Source organism: Colobus angolensis, unplaced genomic scaffold (assembly GCF_000951035.1).
Source record: "Colobus angolensis palliatus isolate OR3802 unplaced genomic scaffold, Cang.pa_1.0 Scaffold55, whole genome shotgun sequence".
Classification (NCBI taxonomy): Eukaryota; Metazoa; Chordata; class Mammalia; order Primates; family Cercopithecidae; genus Colobus; species Colobus angolensis.
This window is the reverse complement of record NW_012119043.1, coordinates 3750305-3767873: the sequence shown is the minus strand read 5'-3', so window position 1 is coordinate 3767873 and position 17569 is coordinate 3750305. Positions and strand designations below refer to the sequence as shown.

The following is a 17569-nucleotide window of genomic DNA, read 5'->3' as shown; positions in this document are numbered from 1 at the left end:
CTCACACCTGCAACTGTATTGTCTGGCACACACTGAATGTTGAATAAATATTAACTAAATTGGTGAACACTTATGGAAACCAAGCCACAGCCATCTGACTTTCTGAATCCACCCCTCCTCAGCCTCTCAAGTGGAAGTGGTATGTCACCATCCTCATTTTGATTCTGAGGGTCAGCTATCAAGACGGAAAGGGAGGAGTATTAACTGGTAAGTTACTGATTGGAAAAAAAAAGTCTTTTAAATGTTCCGTGCACATTCTGACAAGGACTGGCTGGCAGACCTCATCCTAATGCCATTGGCAAGCCCGATCCGTGACTTCTTTCTCCAATCTACAAAGGAAAAATGTTATACTTTGAGGACTTAGGGGAATTAGGAGGAGGATTTAGTTTTTAAGAGAAAGCGAAGTCATTTAAATTGAAAACTGATCTTGCGCCTTAGACATGCGTTTGGTTTGAGAGGAGGACTGATGAGAGCTGGCAAGGCAAGTCTGGTCTGTCTCCCGGTCTCCGCTTGTGATAGAAGGTTGCCAGGAAGACATCTTGATCTCGAGCTGCTTGGTTTTTAACCCAGGTTTTAGTCCTAAAATGAACATGAACTTCAGTGGGTCTCTAGGAGATGGTTTTGTGTTTGAGAATCATAGGGGGCACCCACACCTCCATCGTGCTCATGAAATTTTTATTTTCCTCAAAGAGAGGCACATTTTTCAATGTTCCCATTTCAAGAAATTTACAAGAAAATCTGAAAGCAGACGCCACCCACTCACCTGGCTGACTGGAGCCGACCAATCTCTGCCTCTCCCTTGTGTAATTCTTTTTTTTTTTTTTTTTGAGATGGAATCTTGCTGCTGTGTCACCGAGGCTGGAGTGCAGTGGTATAATCTTGGCTCATTGAAACCTCCGCCTCCCGGGTTCAAGGGATTCTTCTGCCTCAGCTTCCCAAGGGACTGGGATTACAGGCACATGCCACGACCCCTGGCTAATTTTTGCATTTTTAGTAGAGATGGAGATTCATCATGTTGGCCAGGGTGGTCTCGAACACCTGACCTCAGGTCATCTGCCAGCCTCGGCCTCCCAAAGTGCTGGGATTATAGGCATGAGCCACTGTGCCCGGCCTCTTGTGTAATTCTCTAATTCATGGGATTGTTCGGCTATTTTCTCTTCTTTGTCCCTATCTTCTTTTCCCAACTGACTTAAGTAATGTCATTTTTTTGGTCACCTATTTACTTAGGATATCATATACTACCTTGTCATGGCTGAAGGAAAGGGATAAGAGCAAAGGGGCATGAGGAGAGGACATGGAATATGCTTTTTGTTTAAGATACCACCTTAGTCTTTAAGAACCTAACAGAAAATAGTCATAAGGTTAAAAAAAAAAAGTCACTGATTTTATTTTAAAAGGTGTTTTTATTAAAAACGCAACTGCTTGCAAGTTTTACAAATCTTTGCTAATAAAATGAGAGTAGATGAAAATTATTTAAGGAAGAAAATACATGTACCACAAAGAAATCCAGGATACATACAGAGCGGTTTCTAGTAATTTTTGGGTAGTGGATTGTGGTTCATGTGTCTATGTGGTATATGCATATATCTCTGTATGTTTGTTCGTGCTTTTGGTTTCTGAAAACTTAGGTTTACCCCACATTAGTTTTATGGTAAGAAAAATAAGCAACAACTTTTTAAAACAGTTTTGCAAAGTGAATTTTCTGTTAAACAGAAGTCAAAGGAGGCAACGAGCTTAAATCAAAAACCAAATCAACTGGCTGCACATTAAGACCAGCGCCAAGGTGGGCCTTGCTTTCTACAAACAGAGAGCTCTGCATGAAAGGCACTAGTGTGACTGAGGGTCAGTCACAGGATGGGGTGCATTGAAGGCTATCAATACACCCTGCAAGACGCCTATCTCAGCATGGCTAACAGCTCACAACCATCTACATCCTAATCCCGCTTTCCCAGGACTACTCCGCAATACTTTGGGCTCCAAATACATGGGGGACTGGGGCATAGTTCACCGATGTGAAGATTGAGACACACAATAGGTTGGGTCCACCAGATCCTAGCTGAGAATGTGAAAGTTGAATGAAGACTTGCAGAGGCTGATGGTCCCTGTAGCTGAGTCACAGTGGTGCGGCAGCCTGGAGCGGGGTTTTTCAACCTCAGCATGATGGGTAATTCTGGATAATGCTGGATAATTCCAGGTGTCCTCTTGATATGGTTTCGTTGTGTCCTCGCCCAAGTCTCATCTTGAATTGTAACTCCCACAAGTCCCACGTGTCATGGGAGGAACCTGGTGGGAAATGTTTGAATTTGGGGGGCGGGTCTTTCCTGTGCTGTTCTCATGATAATGAACAAGTCTCATGAAACCTGATGATTTTAAAAACAAGAGTTTCCTTGCACAAGCTCTCTTTGCCTGCTGTCATTCATGTAAAACATGTCTTTTACCTTCCGCCATGATGGTGAGGGCTCCCCGGCCACCTGGAACTGTAAGTCCAACAAGCCTCTCTCATTTGCAAGTTGCCCAGTCTCAGGTATGTCTTCCTCAGCAATGTGAAAAGAGATTAATGCACCTATGCATTGTAGGATGACAGCAGCAACCACCATCCACTTATGACAACCAAAAACTGTGTCCAGATATTGCCAAATGTCCTTACAAGCCAAAAATCACCCCCAGTTGAGAACCACTCACCTACAAAAAAAGTTCATAAATTCTGCCTGCTGAGATCCCGAGGCCAGCCCTACCCTCTTGTACTTTCCTTGGCTTCACTTTTTTCTTTTTCTTTTGAGTCCAAGAGTTTCTGTGCATTCCACTGTTCATGCACTACACCTCAAAATATAGTAAACATACAAACGTTGCCCCTCTCATTTTTTTGAAGCTAGCCAGGATTGAGTTCTGTTCCTTCAGCCAAAGGGATCTTAACAAAAACACACATTCAGGAATCATCTTTGGTTTCTTGAGATTCAAAATGGTGGAGATCCTCAACCCACACGATCTTATGGGTCTCATGAACCTTATGGGTCTTCAGTAAACCCACAGGAAGCCCAACGGTTATCAGTCAGAGATAAGAGACAAGTTGACATCAGCTTGTTTCTGATGTCAGGGCAGATCTGAACACAAAGGCTTCAATGAAGCAATGCCCCTGGGCCACATCGGACACACACACCATGACGTGTCAGCAACAAGGTGACTATAGAGTAAACCAGGATGGCAGAGGAGCATTTTACCCAGGAAGGTAGTGGCTTGGTAACATCTGTGCTTGGGAGTTTAGAACCAATGCTAACATGGGAGGAAGGTGGGAAACCAGAAAGCAGAGACATCATCAAACGCGTGTCTTGTCTATTCCCAGGGAGGAACTGTACAAAATGCTCCTTAATGAAGCTCTGACTCGCTAGAACCAAATACCAAAGAAAATACACATGCAGACAGCGTCTCTAACCCAAACCCCACAACTGTTTGGACAGATAAGAATCCCATATGCTCTGCACTATCCTCAGTAATGAAAGGCTTTTTATCCATCCCCAGACGGCTGCATCACCAGCAGCAAGTGGAGGCTCCGGTCCCTTACAATGCAGACAGGGACAGGGCTCAGCGGCTGATGACTGGCATTCTGTATGATGGGTGAACACATCCAACATCTGCTGGGCGCCCACACAAATCTTAGGCCCTCTGGCAAGCCGTGCCAAGTCCCTCTGCTAAGTCACAGTGGGAACTGTCTGCCAAAACACCAGGTGTGAAACAAAACCCAGCTCATTAGAATCCTTAAGCCCCCACCCGAATTCATGGAAAATGCTACAGGCAAATACAGGGCTGCCCGAACAGCCTTATTAAGATGGTCATCGGACGGTCCATGTCAATTTCACATGTTCTGTCAAAACCTCCCCGAGAGCAGGCACCTCCGTGTTTACACTGCTCGCCAGAACAAATGCAGAGCTGGAGAGGGAGAAATAACACACCACCACAGTAACAATAGAAGACTTCACTTGCAAGCTGTCTGCGGCCCTGGGAGTAACTGACGTGTTTGACAGAGAATGTGTGTTGGTAACGTTGCTTGATTTGTGTTTAAACGGAAAACAGAAAGTGTATTTCCAGGTTTCAACACTGATAACCAAAAAAAAAAAAAAAGTTCTTGTAAATAGAGCCACAAGACCCAGTCCCAGCAGTGCCCTTCCTCGGGCTTTGTCACCATACAACCCCCAGGTTGATCTTCTCCACGCGGAGCCAGGCTTCCATGGGGAACAAGGCCTCCTGACAGCCTGCTGCGAGATAGTGGGGGAAAAACGGATCAGAAATGACAGCGGCACAATATCACGTTAGCCTTCTGCTCAGAGTAGGTTGTGTGGGCAAGAGACATGGCCATTCCCCCATAGAGGATGGGGAGACAACAGACACCAAAGCTTTGCAGAATTGTGTGATCTGTGGGAGGAGAGGCTCTGGAGCCAGGTGCCTGGCTGGTCTGCCCTTCCCTAGCCCTAAGAACGAGGGCAAATTGTTCCACTTTGCTAAGCCTCAGTTTCCTTTTAAAATAAGCCTGGCCAGGATATTTCAAAGTGTTAGAAATTGTTTAGGAAAAAATCCCCAATGGACTAACTTGTCGTAGTATCAATGGTAGGAACATTAATTATCATTTATATCATATATAATCATTACTATGTAACTATTATTATGCAGTATTTACATAATGATGTATGTCATATAATCATTATATATAATTATCCTGTAACTATATGGCATTTTGCAATTATATATTATATATTTATAACTATGTATTACATAAAATATATATTATTATATATTATTGAAATATATATTGCATTATATCTTATGTATAATGCATAATATAATTAAAAATCATGTAACAATTATTATTTCTATCAGTTTTGTTAAGCCCTGACAATATTGGATTTACTATTATAAGTACTTAGGGAGTATTAATTCATTTGATCCTCAGAAATGACTCTGATATTATCCCTGTCCTACAGATGAGTACAGCAAAGCTTGAATTTAGACACTTTTAATATGGGCCATTTTACCAAAGAGAAAACTGCAGTTCAGAGTGGCTTAGGAATTAAAAAAAAAAAAAAAGGCAAAGCTGAGATTCTAACCCAGGGAGCCTGGCTCAAGGGCTCACACTCTTAGCCAACAGACGGTATTGGCTCCCCTGTACAGAAAACACTCAAGATTTCTACTCTTATATAATTGCATTGTGTTGGTTGTGGTGGTATTGCAGTATGCTTGGAAATAAACTTGCAAATACGTTTATTGAGGACTTTCTACGTGCCAGGTGCTGTGTTATGGACTTTACATGATTTGCTTCCTTTCACAACCACCCAAAGAGGGTGACTACTGCCCAGAAGGGAAAGATTGTGCCAAGGTCACACAGGTAGCGAACGGCGTCCAAGGTCACAGAGTTGGAGCCCTCAATGGTTGCAGCAGATGAACCAGGCAGTCTGCTCCAGGGCCTACACCCTACACCATACCACCTCTTGTCTGCCTGTTTTTCCCTCCCTAAGATATATTACTTCAATTAGATACGACAGGTGAAACCCCTCACACACAGCCTGATATATAGTAAATGCCTAAAAACAGCAGCTGCTGTTGTTATTATAACAAAATCTGAAAAGCCCCAGTTGGCATTTTCTTCCAAGAAAATGACGGAAGTATGAATTTATGCTGCTGTCTGCTCAGAGGGCAGCTCCTCTAGCCCTTTTAAACCTCAACAAAGCCCTTGTACTGTTCATCAATACCAGCTCCCAAATTCTGCTGCTGGTCAGACTCTCATCCCTCTGATCCTGCCCCCCGTCACTCTGATGCAGACGTTCTGGAGCCCCATGCTCCACCCTTGCTTGGACGCTGATCCATAGCGGCTTTGGGGGAATGCCTGGATGCAGCCGGACCTCAAAGCCACTGAGAGCTGCAATTTCCCCCCAAAGGCTTCCCATAAGCTGCCCAGTGTCGGCTGGCACTCACACATCCTCCCTGCCACCGGGCACTGACAGATGGGAGCTATTCTTATTATTTAACATTTATTAAGCGCCCACAGTGTGCCAGGAGCTGCATGGAACAGGGGTGTGGGTGGTCCTAAAGAGTCTGTCCCCAGAAGGCTATGGCCACATGGAAGGGAGGGGACAGGCCTCTCTTCCCCCTACAAAGTCCACCCTCCCCCTCCTGCAACCCAGCTCCAGTTCCAGTCCCAGTATGTTCTGGGCAAAGATTTGGGCAAGGATTCAACATGATTGAAACCGATGAACTCTCCTTCATGTGTGTCTTGTAATTAAATTCTGACTCTACTGAGAATGGCATGGCCCCCCAGTGCAACCTCTGAGGACAGAGACTGGGACTTAGTCATTCCAACGATGCAGGCTATTGGCTTAGGGAGTGGGGAGAGGATGGTGGCTTTTATACCACCCATGTGGAAAGAGGATGGTGCTTTCACACCACCCAGAGCCACAGGCCAAAATGTCAAACTCCATGGTGGCATCTCTCCCTGTCCTCCACCACCTCCCCAGTTGTATCTCTACACTGTCCACCCAGGCCAAACACATGTGTCCTTGCTCACCAGGAATCTCCACCAAGAGCAGGAGCAGAGACATGTAAGCATTCTCCTCTGTCAACCTAGAGCATCTCGATGTATCAAAATGAACATTCAATAACTCCAGAAATCATGAACAAACCAAGACAGCACTCCTGGCGATCAGTTGTGGGGTTGGTACAATGAGCTGATTGTCAAATCGATGGCTCCCTTCTGCAGTGGATGTGACCATCCCCGTGGACAGGTTGAAACCACGGGCGCTCAGAGAGCTGAAGCCCCGCATCACACAGGAGCCAGGATGCCAACTCAGATGGGTCTGAGTGGGAAGCCCAGCCCTAGGCATTATGTTTTGCTGCCCTAATGACACCATGACTACACTGCAAAGGCCTTGTGAGTAGAGTGCACTTGGTATTACTCCGATTTTACAGATGAGGAAGTGGAGGTTCAGAGAGGTCAAGCAACTTACCCAGAGTCACACAGAGAAAGTAATGGCCAGACTCAGGTTTCCTTGTTGCAAACCCTGTTCTTTTCAAACTGAACTGTGCTGCCTCAGGAAATAAGACGAAATACCTCTTCAGAGAGCAGCTCCTGAGAACAACGTGGAATGCACAAGTGAACCCCCTCCTCACTGCAATTCTCCCCTCCTCTAGGTGCCAATGCAGATTAAAGAACAGAAGAGAAGGATTGGCCAAGCGCCACCTTCTCCCACAGCAGTGGGTGTGTTGAACTCCATTACTTTACTCAAAGTTGGAGGCAAGGTGGGAAGGGGGCTGGGAGCAGGAGCTCCTGCTGTCATCTTCCCACCTCAAAAAGAAAGAGAGAAACACACAAAAACCATTGTTCTCTGAAATGTACCAGGAACTCTGGAGAATCTCTCTGTAGGAAGCCATCTTCTTTGGACTGTGCCTAAAACCTGTCTGGAGTGTCAGACCACGGACAGCAATAAAGACGTCATATTGAGTCGGTCAGTGGGGTGGAGACTCAAGAGTTCTACCTTCAAACAGTTGTGCTTAACCTCTGACTCCACTGTGAATGGCATGGCCCCCTGCGCAACCTCTGAGGACAGAGACTGGGACTTGCATCATCCCAATACCTCCAGAGCTTACAATAGAAGAGTCAGGAAACTTATGATCGATAAATCATTATCTTCATAAATGAATGAGTTTCATGGAGCCTTTCCCTCCTAGTTTAATAAGGCTGAAGAGCTCAAGCTAGACAGTGGCCACTGCTGAGTCTAATGGTCTCAGTTGCCCAGAGGAAAAGACCTTCAGAGTATTGAGTTCAATGTTTCTGGGCATCTCTTAGGGCTCAGCAGTGAATCAAGTGAACATGCTGGCTCCTTGCAAGCTGGTGGGATGTGTGTGTGAGAGGTCTATCTTTAGACAGGGGAAAAACATAAATAGGGGTGAGTATCTCCATCATAAATCACCCAGGAAAAGCACTTACCCAAAACAACCTTTAAAAGACAGGGAGGGGACTCTGCTCCACCATCAAAAGCTCAGATTGCCGAACACCAAAGCAGCAGCAGAGAGTGTGAAATCCGTAGGTCTTCCAACCCTCCCTGCCCTGTGCCAACGTATTATAAAAAGCATAGTTGCTGATATAGCATGCCTTTAAAATGATCAAAATGACAGATGGCTGCTGCAGCAAGACACCCTTTTTATAGGACTGATATTAATCAGAAGAGATTGACAGTGTCCCCTTAATCTCTTAATTTTAAAAAGTACATTTGTATAAAACAGAACTGGACAAGTCGCTAGCATCTCCACGTGCTTCGGAGTGATGGGAGGTCCACCTCATGCCAAAGTTAATAACTGGAAGGCTCTGTTTGCTCTTTTTAATGTATTTCTTTATGCATCACTGATGTACAGAGAAGTGGTGTGGCTGCATGGATCATGAATCTGAGAAACACCATCTTGCATTGATTATTGTGTTGCTCGATGTCTTGGGTGGACTGTCTTGACTTCTCTACGTTGTGACTTACTAGTCTGTAAAAAGAGTGGGAATATCCCAAATACACATGAGTGGAAGACATGACCGCAATCAGTGCAAGTGAGGAGACACCAGGTAAAACAGCCATCCCTGCCTTTGGCAGATCTGATCCTGAATGGAGAAGCCAAGTGAAGTGGAAGGCAATAAAACTACCTAGGAAATATGATCAATGGCAACAAGTGATCAAGATAATTAAAACCGGAAGCCCACCACTTGCTCCCCAGGGGATGGTGTGTGCAACGTTTGGGGGAGAAAGCACAGGTTTGAATGTCTGTGACAGCCTTAACTATAATTGTTGTTGATAACAAGAACCTAGACTTTGCTTATCCACCAACACATTTTGGTAACAGGTCCCTGATCTGGCCTCCACTGACAGTCTATGCAGCTTACCCGGGGCTGACCCTGCCCTCTGGCTCTCAAGTGGGCAACAAGAGCTGAGATGATTGGTTTGAAGATGGGCATGGACTACAAGATCAGCCAATGAGACCGCAATCTGGAATTCTTGCTGGAATTGTTGGGAAGAGAAATTCTAAAACGAAATGAGATGTAAGCTTGGAGTTGCCAAGAACCATCTTTTCTACCACTTGGACATGGAGTGCTTATGAATGAAGCTCAAGTAGAGATAACCACTGTGGAAAGGTGGAGAGCGACAGCCCTTGAGTTGTCAGAGTCCCTGAATTCAATAGTGCTTGAAGCTGGAGCTAGATGCTCTTTTTCCCCCTCTAACCAATAGGACTTAGAATTTTCTTCGTTGCAGACAAAAGAATCCCTAACAAACACCCTCTGGCCGGGTGCAGTGGCTCACACCTATAATCCCAGCACTTTGGGAGACTGAGGTGGGCAGATCACCTGAGGTCAGGAGTTCAAGACCAGCCTGGCCAACATGGTGAAACCACGTCTCTACTAAGAACACAAAAATAAGCCGGGTGTGGTGGTGCATGTCCGTGGTCCCAGCTACTTAGGAGGGTGAGGCAGGAGAATCACCTGAACTTGGGAGGTGGAGGTGTAGTAAGCTGAGATCACGCCACTGCACTCCAGCCTGGGCTACAGAGCAAGATTCCATCACAAAATAGTAATAATTCCTCCCTCCTTCTCTCTCCTTCTCCCTCCAGAATAATATAGAATAAACATAGTTTATATGTGAGCTTCTCCCATGTGTTAGAATATGAACTTCCTGTTGGAAGAGATCTAGCATGTTTTCTATTCTGCCACATCACCTAGTCCTGGTTCACAGTCTGGCACACAGTAGGTGCTCAATAGATAATTGCTGAATAAAGACATGACGAATCGCAGTGAAAACTCACAGTGACTTTGCAAGCTAGGCCATCCTGCTTTCATTTTGCTGCCGAGAAAACTGAGGCTAGGTGAGGTTAATTGACAGGCCTAAGGCCACAGGCTTAGTAAATGCCAGAGCCAATATATCAACCTGGACCTGTTTGACTCCAAATTCTCTTTGCCACCTCCCTGACTCTTTAATTTAGTCCGCTGTTGACATGGCCTCTTTGGCAGTACAGAAAAGTCCACTTAGTGACTAAGATGGAGCAGCCTCAGAGTAAATGACGCCACCAGCATTTCTATCAGGTGTGCATGCTGATGTCTTTCCCAATCAACAGACATTCTAAACATGGAAATAACATCGCAGGGCGGCAATATCAAGACCTGAAATGCCAGCCACAGAACCAAACAAGCTGTTGTTTTTCAAGTTCAACCAGAAACTTATTCAAATTACTTGTAAGTTCTCCATAGATTTCTTTACCTTTCTATAAGGACGGTTACTCTCTGTCCATTGTTAAGGCCGATGCTTCTATGATTTGCATAGTTACTACATATATGTATGTAGATGTCTCATAAAGTACATGTGCTGGTTTCTGCTTCGAAATACAGGTGGGTGGCTGAGACCAGGAGTTGGAGATCAGGTTGGCCAACATAATGAGACCTCATCTCTACAAAAGAATTTCTTTTAATAAAATAGCTGGGCGTAGTGGTACAGGTCTGTAGTTCCAGCTACTCAGGAGGCTGAGGATTACTTGAGCCCAGGAGTTTGAGGCTACAGTGAGCTACGACTGCACCACTGAATTCCAGCCTGAGTGACAAAGTGAGACCCTGTCGCTAAAAAAATAAAAATAAAAATATGGAGTGTAGGGTTTCCTTAAACCATTGTTATCCACATCAGAGAGGCATACACTGGCATTTTTCTGCCAGTGTCTAGCTACAGAAAGTTTAGGCTGGAAATCACTCAGCCTTCTGAGAGTTTACCATCTCAGAGAGAAAAGATGGCACAGAAATGGTAAATGATAGTGCCATTCTCGGGTGGGGTCGGGGAGAGCATTAGGGAAAACAGTTAACGTACACTGGGCTTAATACCTAGGTGATGGGTTAATAGGTGCAGCAAACCACCATGGCACTCCTTTACCTATGTAACAAACCTGCACACCCTGCACATGTACCCTGGAACTTACAAAAATAAAATAACACTTTTTTGAAAAAAAAAAAGAAATGGTAAATGATGCACAAACCCAGAAAATTAAACATTCACCAGCCCTAAGCTGGGCATGGTGCCTCATGCCTGTAATCCCAGCACTCTAGGAGGCCAAGGTGGGCAGATCACGAGGTCAAGAGTTCGAGACCAGCCTGACCAACATGGTGAAACGATGTCTATACTAAAAATATAACAATTAGCCGGGTATGGTGGTGCATGCCTGTAATTCCAGCTACTCAGGAGGCTGAGGCAGGGGATTCGCTTGAACCTGGGAGGTGGAGGTTGCAGTGAGCTGAGATCGCGTCCCTGCACTCCAGCCTGACAGAGACTCTGTCTCAAAACAATCAAATGAACAAACAAAAAAACCTTCACCTGCCTGAGTAATGGATGGTATAAATGAAGCCCATTCCTTTATGGGCTTACAGAGACACCGTACTTAGGAGTTCCAATCCTGAGATTCCTCCCAGCTCCTTTTGACCTATGTTTTTTCACTCTTGAGACCTATGTTTAAACACCGTCACATCCCACAGTGCCAGTGAATTGGAAAAGACGCCAAGACTCTATCTTAGTATCAGAAGCCAACTCCATGAATTCACCCAAGTTCTCTGCTCTACTAAACAAGTCTTCTTCTGCTTCTTCTTATTATTATTATTATTTTGTCCTGTGAATGCCTACTAATGCTTCACAGCCCAACTCAAATAGCACTTCCCTGCCTTTGAAACCACCCTCTTCCAGACTTTAAGAGGCACTGAGTTACTTCCTTTCCTGTGTTTTCATATGCGACCCTGCCTGAATGCCTCAACCTAGAGGGTAGGTTGCTGGATAAAAGACCCTGGTTCAACAAATCTGGTCCAAATCCCCGCTATACCACTGGCATTCTTTGTGACCTCGGGCCATTTACCTTTCTCTAAGTGTAGGTTTTAGGTTTTCCATAGGCAAAGGGGAATTATAAGGCACGACGGTAATTTCTTACCTAAGACCCTTTGGAGTCACCAGCATTTTGAAAATCAGATTTCTGGGGCTTTTGCAGAAAGGTATTTCAGTGGAAACACTGATTATGTAAAGCCCTCAGCGGGGTCTAGGACAACACCCTGAAATCAAACACATAAATATTCCCACAGCAAAATACATGAATATTTACATTAGCTGGGATAAAGAAAGTCTATAAATAGCTACACATCATTTCAGGTCAAGTTTCTGTTCCTAAAAGAGCTTTGGTGCCAAACTTCCCAAAGAAATTGCTTTTCAGAGCTTTTTGGAATTTAGAATTACAGATAAACGAAGGTGGACAAATACTGCTCGATTGTATCAAATTTACTATAAAAATATTTTGAGACACTAAATCTAAGCGTTTAGCACAGAGTCTGGCACACAACAATATTGTGTTCAATAATCATTACCTATCATTTCCTCCCACTGACTTTATTACAGTCTTAGAGGTGGGGTTTATCTACTAGTTCTTCCACTAGATTGTGAACCCACAGTTCAGTGGTTATGACTGTCACTTTTGTTATAGGCTGAGTAGGCAGTGAATGGAAAACTGAATGAATAAATGCATGATGAGGCGAATATGGCTCTGTTTACACCATCAACCCTCCAGGAAAATAATCTGCTGACTCATCATCTGTCAGACCTGGATGAGATGGGAATGATTTGCCCAACAGTGAAAGTGACTTGGCCATGTGTGGTCCAAGGGCATATCTATGAGGTAGATACCTAGATTGAGGTGTGAGGGTCTGTACTTGCAGCCCAGAGCCAAGGTCACATTAGACCCAAACACTAACCAAATAGCCTAACCAGTTACAAAGCTGTTGTTCTGATTATGTCATTTGGCCACCATCCATGGCTCGGGTAAGACCTCTCAGTAGCTTCTGGACTCAAGGCTGACTTGGGTGAGTGATTGAGGCTCCTGTAATTACCAGGTCAGACAACTCACTAATCATTCAAGGTATCACTAGAAATTAGAAATAAGTAGTGTTGAGTAGTACATTGGTTCTTCTTATCCACAGATATCAACATAGGGATCTCTATCAAGCAGAAAGCAGTCAATATTTGTACAATGCACTTGGAAATGCTACTCTTATCCTTTCCTCTCTGCTTTTTCTACACATGAAACAGTCCAGATGGATTCAGCTGAATTCTACATAGTCCTTCTGTCATTCTCTACATGGCTAGAGGGGAAAACTCTCTATTTGGCCATACACAACAAGTTTAGGCATAAAATAATGGGTTCAGGAGATCCAATATGGTAAAGATTCTGATTTTCCTACAGGAGGAAGGGTAGGGTCGATGATAACTAGCAAACCTACTGCTTGGAACAAAAGATCCTGTATGAGTAACTTCCCTAAAACTATCAGTAAATACCTCCACTCACTGCCTTTGCAGGATTAGGTCGACACCCTCTTAAAGGATGGCACAGCAAATGACTGGTAAATCACTTGTTTTTTTTCCTTCTTTATCTGAGTCGACTCAAAAGGGCAATGCTGGTCTGAATTTTCAAAATGGCACTTGAAAGTATTATGAAAAGGGAGCACTTCTGTCACAAAATCATTGGCTCTTGAGGTTGGAAAGACCTTGAAAAGTAATCTCCAGCTCTAATACAACAGTCCTTCAAAGCGGACACTATGGGCTCTGTTTCAACATCTCCAGGCACAGAGAAATTACTCCCAGTGATGGAGTACACATGCTTTATTTTGGCTCATTTTAACATCTTGCCAGCGACACATTAAGGTAGTGGTAGAACCTTAATTCCCTAGAGGAAATACCTTGCCTCCTGAGTGAGGAAGAAACCCATAAGGTCAAGAAACTGGTGAGCAAGTGGCATCCGCGGCAATGCAGGACAGCTGGCAACAGAAACATCGGCTCAGAGCTGAGCATGTGTGAGAGATACAGTTTTTTCTCCCTTTGCACTGCCCTTTCTCCCCTTGCAAATATTACTGCACTGGGGTGATTTTAGTTTCTTGATGCCAAAGGCTAAATAACAGGGGCTGTCTCAGCAAACCCTAAGTAAAGCTAGTTTCTCTCTGTGCGTTAGCTTTCCAGTGCATTCCACAGCAGTGAGAAAGGAAGGAGATAACGCATATCACAGCAGCTGGTCTAGAGGCTCTTCACTAAACTGCTCTCCTAACTTACGGGTAACTAGTTACCAGAGGTGTCACTTGGAAAAACAAAGTATGATCAGCCTAAAATTTGCAAGTAGAATCACTTGTTCTTTCCAAAAATAACTGGCTGTGTTTCTCAAATGCTCTGCAAAGGAGGAAGAAATAGGGCCTCCCCAATTTCTCAGCTGGCCCTTGCATCTTCTCATCTATCACTGGGGTAATACGTCCAGAGTGGCATTTCGTAATGACAGCAACATTCCAGCAAATCGATAGTTATTTAATTCCCAACAAGCTCTCAAGTCCATTAAACCTGATTACATTCACCCATTTCAGTGGGTGCCGTTATTTTTCCTACACCGGCACTTAATCTATAACAGGAACTTATGAGAACTTTCAAAAGCAATTTCAGCATCAATCAGCATAGAGTGAAGGCCGGGATTTGCTTGTAATTATTTATCAAATGGGGCGGCAGAGGGTCTGACAAAAGTCCAACAGCCGACCTTCACCCCATGTTTCCAGTAGCAGCAAGAGGCCTGTTACTTTCTAAGCTGCCACTGAGCCCTACTACAGAAATGGCAACCTTATCACACTGGCCTGTGTATACCAGGAAAGATGCAACAAGTTCCATGCTGCAAAGGACCATTCGCCAGGTGATCCATTTGTTCATAACATGTAATACAGAGCAAAGCTTTCAAACGGAGGAACGGTCATAAATCCAGAAAGAGAGAATGTGCTGTTGTTACTTGGAATCACCCCCAAATGACTCTAATCACCCAGGTTCGTACAGTTAACAAAAGGTAACAGCAAAGTTCAGAAAAGGTAGGGGGAAAAGTGACCAGGATCCTTCCCAGAAATTGTAATGAATAAACTAGGGTATCAGAATTTTTAACTACGAGCGGCTGGAGGGGACAGAGGGAGGCACAAGGGTAAAGGTGAAAGGGCATACCTAAATATATTTCGTTTTCCTTTTCTGTACAGCATATTTTGCAAAGGGATGATTATACTCAAAAAACTAATTATAACAACAAAAAGCCACCTTGGGTTTCTATGATCTGTGGGTTCTATCGCTAGTAGATGTTAGCTTTCAGCAGAGAACTTCAGACATATACCCAGAAGCCAATGCCTGCTTGCAAAGAAAACTTTACGATGGCGGGGGGAGGGTCCCAAATTTCTTATTGGCAGATTAATCCTCTCTGCACAGAATTAAAAGCCTTCAAAGTAAAACCAGCACACATTTCAACCCTCCACTTTCTTGCCATCATTAAGATGTAAACATCTGGCAAGGGATTCCTAGAATAATCTCTGAGCTTCATAAATTACCCATCAATAGAGTGTTCCTTCTTGCCTCAGTGCCACCACTCAAATTCAGGTGGGGAGAGCCTTCTCTGAAAATAGACACTCCGTGTGGAGGTGTCCTACGAATTAATGCATATTTCATGCTCCTTTCATTTCCTGGGTTAAAGCTCTTAACTGAGTCACCTCATGATAAGTTACTTTGCCTCATGATCTGCTCTGGGAGACTGAGTCCCTCAGAAAGCTGAGAAGGAGAGCAAATCCTTTGCCCCGTGGTCAACCTCCTGAAGCTAAGGCATGAATGTTAAACAGCAGTCAGATCAATACAAGCAAATATAGCTCAACTACACCATTTATTCAGCCATGAGAGATGTCGATAGCTAGATTAGGGTGATCCATCTTTTTGATTTCCTACTGTCTTCTCACTGACTACGCGAGGGCTTTTTCCTGTATTAAAAGTGTTTGCTTTCTCAACCATAAAAATTCCAATTATTACTCTGAGCACTCTGGAGTTAAGTTGCTGGCTGGCAGAGGCCTTGAATTACCTGAATCAGTCCAGGGAGGTAAGGAGCTGCCGGTACAATCATAGGCACGCCATAGGGATGCAGGAGAACTCCTTGAGACGCCAACATGCTTTACGTAGAGTTATTATTCCCTCTGAAGCTCAACACATCGATGGAGAGTTAGGGGGAAATCTATAGACCCAACTTCTTCCGAACTACAAAGCTGGGAGCCGAATCGCTTCTGTCAGGAGCCAAGCACTCATCAACGCCGCCGGGAGAGGAAAGAAAGAAAATCCGCATCAGCAACTCTTAATGTGAAAGTTTTCTTCCCAGACGACGAAGAGACACAGCAGCTGCAAAGTTGAAGCTACCAAAATGGAAGGCGCTATTTTGGGAACAGCTTGCCTAACATGACTAACCAAATACTCTTCATTAATTTAGTTCTCAGAGAGAGAGAGAGAAAGACCAAGAGACCAAGAGACCAAGTGACAGAGGGAACCAGGCTACGAGGTATAAGATCATCCCACTGAATTTGGCCAAAAGTTGCCCTTTTGGATGGGGTCTACAGAGATTTTTACAGGAAAAATAAACTGAGAAATATAAATTGATGTGATTATCACCTCCCAGTTAAAATTCAAATCCAGTAGGTTAATGCGGGCAATGTTTGGTACTGATAGAAAGAAAAATAAGAAGGCATTCAGTCTAGTTTTCCTCCCTCTCTCTCTCTCTGATTTCAATTTTAAAGAGGCAATTTGTAAATAATACAATAAAACTACCAGCTTATATTTGCACAATGTGTGCTATGCAGAGAGACGGAGTTAAATTATTTACACATGTTATGTAATTTCATTCTCACAACAAGTCTCTGAAGTCAGTACTACTATCAGTCCCATATAACAAATGGGAAACAGGGCTCATACTAGTTAAACGGTTTGCTCGTGTTCACATAGCTTGTAGAAGGCAGTGCTAAGCTACAAACACATTCCAGAGCCCAATTCCTAACCACAACACTATTTCCATCGCCGTATTGCAGTCTGTAATAACATTTCCTATGCCTTTTATTTTGTATTTTTAAAGACATTATTTTGAGCTTTCAACTGTGATATATTAATATGCAATACATTAACAAGAGATGTCTCCTTGTTCCAGAGTTTCAAGGCATAGCTAACAAGCACCATAACTATGGATAAAAAATACATTCAAGCACAGATTTGAAATCTTTCTGGTGTTTGAAAATACCCAAGCAGTCATTTGGGATACTTTACATGGTAGCAGATAAATTCCTAGGGGATTACATGAACTGGAATTATGCTGACTTGGGCATCCCATTCACTAGCTGTGCGATCTTGAACAAGTTCCTTAGCCTCTCTGAACCGTGTTCACTCATTTGGAAAACTGAGATAATAACAGTCCCTGCTTCAAAAGGCTGTGTTATCATTAAATGAAGTCCTAGTACCATATCATGATGTGTGCAGTACCGGTGGCTATTAGCCATTCTTCTCATGTATTTCCTATTCTCCTGATGATTGGTATAGACGCATCTTTGGTTTCAGACTGAAGGCTTTGACTTGAGATTCAAGGCTCAGGTAACATTCAAATTGTCACTCTTCTAATCTTCATATTAGGAAGTCATGTGGGTGTGCGTAGTTCCACAATTTTGAAAGCAATAGCATGAAGT

At 43.8% G+C, this 17569-nt stretch overlaps 1 protein-coding gene across 11 annotated transcripts in view; it reads right to left on the bottom strand.

Moving 5' to 3' along the window:
• RBFOX1 (RNA binding protein, fox-1 homolog (C. elegans) 1) overlaps positions 1–17569 on the bottom strand; it is a 1723406-nt gene that overhangs the window by 366162 nt on the left and 1339675 nt on the right. For 4 of the 11 annotated variants that reach the window (XM_011961365.1, XM_011961362.1, XM_011961370.1 and 1 more), the window contains exon 1: positions 15934–16180. The exons of 4 other annotated variants lie outside the window; for them this stretch is intronic. In XM_011961365.1, coding sequence (XP_011816755.1) covers positions 15934–16020 — 87 coding nt within the window. In that variant the 5' untranslated portion in view covers positions 16021–16180. Of the gene's footprint in view, positions 1–15933; positions 16275–17569 lie in introns of those variants that run through there. 3 more of the 11 variants (XM_011961364.1, XM_011961361.1, XM_011961366.1) reach the window with 1 other exon arrangement.